General features: G+C 31.4%; 1 protein-coding gene across 1 annotated transcript in view; it reads right to left on the bottom strand.

The window, feature by feature from the left end:
- The window catches only part of LOC106457388 (teneurin-m-like), a 229851-nt gene that overhangs the window by 81075 nt on the left and 144290 nt on the right, over nt 1-4486 (bottom strand). Inside the window, exon 5 of the mRNA XM_022383293.1 lies at nt 360-397. Coding sequence (XP_022239001.1) covers nt 360-397 — 38 coding nt within the window. The remainder of the gene's footprint in view (nt 1-359; nt 398-4486) is intronic.

Here is a 4486-nt window from a genome sequence, read left to right as displayed (position 1 = left end):
ATAAAAATGATTTCCAACCAAGGTCTGAAAAAAAACAAGACCAAAAAAGAGCAGATGAAAACTCACTGCTTTCAATAACAAAAAAGTAGTGTTTTGGTCAAGGTCTAGGAACAATTTGTTTGTTTTTTTGTTTGCTTTATAGTAAAGCCACGTTGGGCTATCTGCTGTGTCCATCGCGGAGAATCGAACCCCAGGTTTTAGCGTTGTACATCTGTAAACTTACCGCTGTCTCAACGGAGGACTTCTAGGAACTGGATAAATAAGCATATAAAACTTACTGATTTCAATAACAAGTAAAGATTGTTTCTGGTAAAAGTCTAGGAACAAGGTCAGAAAAAAAAAGAACATTAAAAACTCACTGTTTTCAATAACAGGTAAAAATTATTTTCGACCAAGTCTTAGAAACAAGACCAGTACATAAAAACACCATAAAACTTATTGCTTTCAATAATATATAAAGTTTGTTTCTGTCCAAGTTACAAAAAAGAGAACCAGCAATAAAACATCTATAAAAGTACTATTTTCAGTAACAAAACTTGCTCTGGGCTAAGTTCAAAAAATAAAATCAGAATAAAAACATCTCAAAACTTACTGTTTTCAGTAACAAATGAAGATTGGTTACGAAGGTCTAGAAACAAGACCAGAAGCCTCCAGTGGCACTGCGATATGTCTGCGGACTTACACCGCTAGAATCCGGGTTTCGATACCCGTGGTGGCCAGAGCACAGATAGCCCATTGTGTAGCTTTGTGTTTAATTACAAACAAACAAACAAGACCAGAAAAAAAATAAACAGCAACACAGACTTAATTACAAATAGCACAGAAGTCTATAATGTTTAGAAATGTGAAAAAAAGATACCAGAGTCCATTTTTTCAACCCTTTCTGATAGTTCAATATGAAAACAAGTAAATGTGTAACAAAAGAGGTAATTTATTAAACAATGGAATTTTAAATACGTGTTTTAATAGAATAAAATACACTAAATCACATCACCAAGAAAAGTGCTTGAATGTGAAATATTTTTTGTTCAATAAAAGGGTGTTATTCCTTTAGAATTTCTTTTAAAGTCTTAAAAAAATATGGATTTTCAATACTATTTTTAGGTCAGTAGAAAAAACAACAACTCAGAAATGTTGGTATTGAGCTTCGTTGTACGAAAACGTAGAAGAACCGCATTAACATCGAAGTAAATCAAAATTCCTAAAAAACAAAACAAAAGGCAAGCACATTACGCATTATTGTCGAAATCGTTAAAGAACCTCAGAGAACCCATTTTACACAACTATGTACGAAGTTATCTGATTGAAATCAAAGTAAGCACTTATTGATTTTCAGGCAGGAACCTTCTGTGTCTATCCAAAATGATAAGTAAGCGTAATCAATATATTGGGAACAAATGCGATGGTAGTGACAAGTAAAGAAACGGCAGCCTGAGAATCGTGAAGAATTTTTCAGCAAACCCAACTTTGTTCTTTTCCATTCGTGAAAAAAATAGTGTGGATTCAAATATCTCCCTTATCACTCTAAACTGGTCTATCATTCACTATCGCTCTTCTTTTTACTTCAAGAAATTGTTATTAATCTTTTAAACTGCAATACGCACGATTCGGATTCAAGTTTTTTTTTGTTTATCTCGAAACTTCGATGCATTTTGAAAAGAAATAAATTAAAAGATAGCGTGAGTCAGAAAATAATAGCTAAGTTTTGTGATATCCGTATAAATGCAGGAGAATGAAAATAACTGTAAAAACAAAACAAAAAATGTTTTTTATAAGAATTCAGCCAACGTAACATAATTTCTTCTCTCACTATAGCGAAATCCAAACTAAGTTTCACGTTTCAATTTACCTTTCAGTTATACAGTTTCAAGGTGTTTTTAAAAACTTGCTCTTGTAGTGAAAAGTATAAATTGAAGCTTTTTCTTGCAAAGTAGTTACACTTTAATCATACATTCACCTCTTCACGTTATAGTTTTATTTGGTCAGAAAGTATATGAAGCAGTTTGCAGTGACACTGATTTATCTGCAGCTAGTCTAAAGACTGGGCGTCTCCAATTTAACATTTTCAGCCTAAATGAATGACTGTGTTGTCCAAATGTATCATATACAGAGCAAGTATATTGAATGAATATGTAATATTTTGGAGGCTAACTTTAACGAAATGTTAGTCATATGACTAGAAATTAAAATGTTCCTTTTTTTTTCTGAAATAAAATGATAATATTTTTACTTAAAAAAACTCATGTAGTTTCCGTCTTTTTTCTTCCCAGATGTTAAAAATTATTACACATTTTTTAAATCTTTTAAGAGAATCTGTTGTAATGAACAAAACTGATTATACAAGGTTTCATCCAGGACAACAAAACAACAACAACAAGAAACAGTTTATCAAGTTGAATTTTGTAACTTGTTTTATAGTAATACAAGTTATTTGCCCTGATGAAAGGGAACTATGAACTGTAGTCTAAAAATATATCACAGACGAAGGTTTTAAGTTTACTTTCTGTCATAACTAGTTGATAATTATCCACCCATGCTTACGCTTTTAGATATGACATATCTTATACTTATAGGAAAACAAAATGTTTGTTTATTATGAATTTTGTGCAAATCTACATGAGGGCTATCTGCGCTAGCCGTCCCTAATTTAGCAGTGTAAGACTAGAGGGAAGGCAGCTAGTCATCACCACCCACCGCCAACTCTTGGGATACTCTATTAACAACGAATAGTGTGATTGACCGCTACATTATAACGCCCCCACGGCTGAAAGGGCGAGCAGGTTTGGGATTCGAACCCGCGACCCGCAGATTGTGAGTCGAGCGCCCTAATAACCACCTGGTCATGCCGGGCAAGAACAAAATGGTTATACCATGTTTCATATTATTAATATACAAGATTTTAAGTACTCAATAACAATATTTACAATATAATAATTTATATTTTAAATATTCACAAGAATTTGTTTTAAATTTTCATAATACTTTATTTAGATTTCCTGTACGTACTATTAGTTGTGTATATATCTTTATCATTAAATAGTGATCTTATATGATTTGAAAAGTTATTATAACGTTTTAATGATCGTTACACATACTTCAGGAATTTGTAAGCTCTCAAACTCTTCAGCTCTTCTTTCATTTCATGTTTTTGGCAGTTCCATATACATTTGCTAAATCTATTTAATGTCATATAAATATAGAATTTACGTAAAGATCATATGTCTAAAATTGTAAAATGTAATTACAGTATTATCAGACTGTGATGATGATAACATACGGGTTATAGTTTTTTGTAACACCATAAATAAGTATCTAGACAACAGGTTATACCATACTTTAGGATAAAATCAAACGAGGCATAGTAGACATCATTGATGGATACAAGTTGTTCTAAATAATATACTCGTTCTGTAACATTTTAATTTTTTAGTTCTTTCCTTTAATTTGCTCCTCTCATTTAAATTTATAATCTTTAGACTATTTTGATTTTTGTAAAATACAATTTTAAGCTACTGTAGATAACCTTATAGATTGTTATATAAAATATGTCACACTTTAACGTAACATTCGAAACAACAAATTATCATACTTACATCATTCATTATTCTATTACCGACTTGTAAGTAATTATCATACTTACATCATTCATTATTCTATTACCGACTTGTAAGTAAATATCATACTTACATCATTCATTATTCTATTACCGACTTGTAAGTAATTATCATACTTACATCATTCATTATTCTATTACCGACTTGAGTTTCAGACAGTGAAAAAATGTCACGAAATACAAAACAATGTGTTGGAGTAATATCTATGGGTGTCTTTTTATGGAAGAAAGCAATAAACTTGCTAAATCTGTCAAAGATAAACATCTGCAGTTATCTGCCAGATGTTGTCTACAACTTATCGACAATTACAGGTACTATCTGCGTTGAACATCGTCTCAGAAGGCTTTGAGTACACCAAAAATTCATTTTCATTTGTCTTTTGTTTTGCCACAGTTCTTTTGATATGGTTGAAGTGATAATGGTATTGTTATCTCTAAGAAAGAACAATCGTGCTAGACGTTAACCGATGCTTGAAACTAAGTAAATCCCTTAGTTTAACTAGCCTACTTTGTTTGTGATTATTATCTTCATAATAAGAAATACAAAAATATCCAGTTCCAAGACTACTTCGACATTAAAGATACTTCTGTGAAGAAACACAGAAATAATGAACGTAATAGACAAACAGAACATCAAAATAAAAGGTTGTGTGAACGCGAGATCTTGAAATAAAAAATACTGAAAAATCTAAAAGCCATTCAGTTGAAGATCAACTTTTGGGATAAAAACATTTACACTGGGTTATGGGAAAATATATAATTATTGCAGTTGAAGGAGGTAAAAACAAAATTGTTTGTTTGTTTTGAATTTCTCGCAAAACTACACGACGGCTATCTGCGCTAGCCGTCCCTAATTTAGCAGTGTAAGACTAG

Source organism: Limulus polyphemus, unplaced genomic scaffold, assembly GCF_000517525.1.
Source record: "Limulus polyphemus unplaced genomic scaffold, Limulus_polyphemus-2.1.2 Scaffold324, whole genome shotgun sequence".
Taxonomy (NCBI): Eukaryota; Metazoa; Arthropoda; class Merostomata; order Xiphosura; family Limulidae; genus Limulus; species Limulus polyphemus.
Note: the sequence above shows the minus strand (reverse complement) of the source record. Positions and strands in the feature narration are given on the sequence as shown.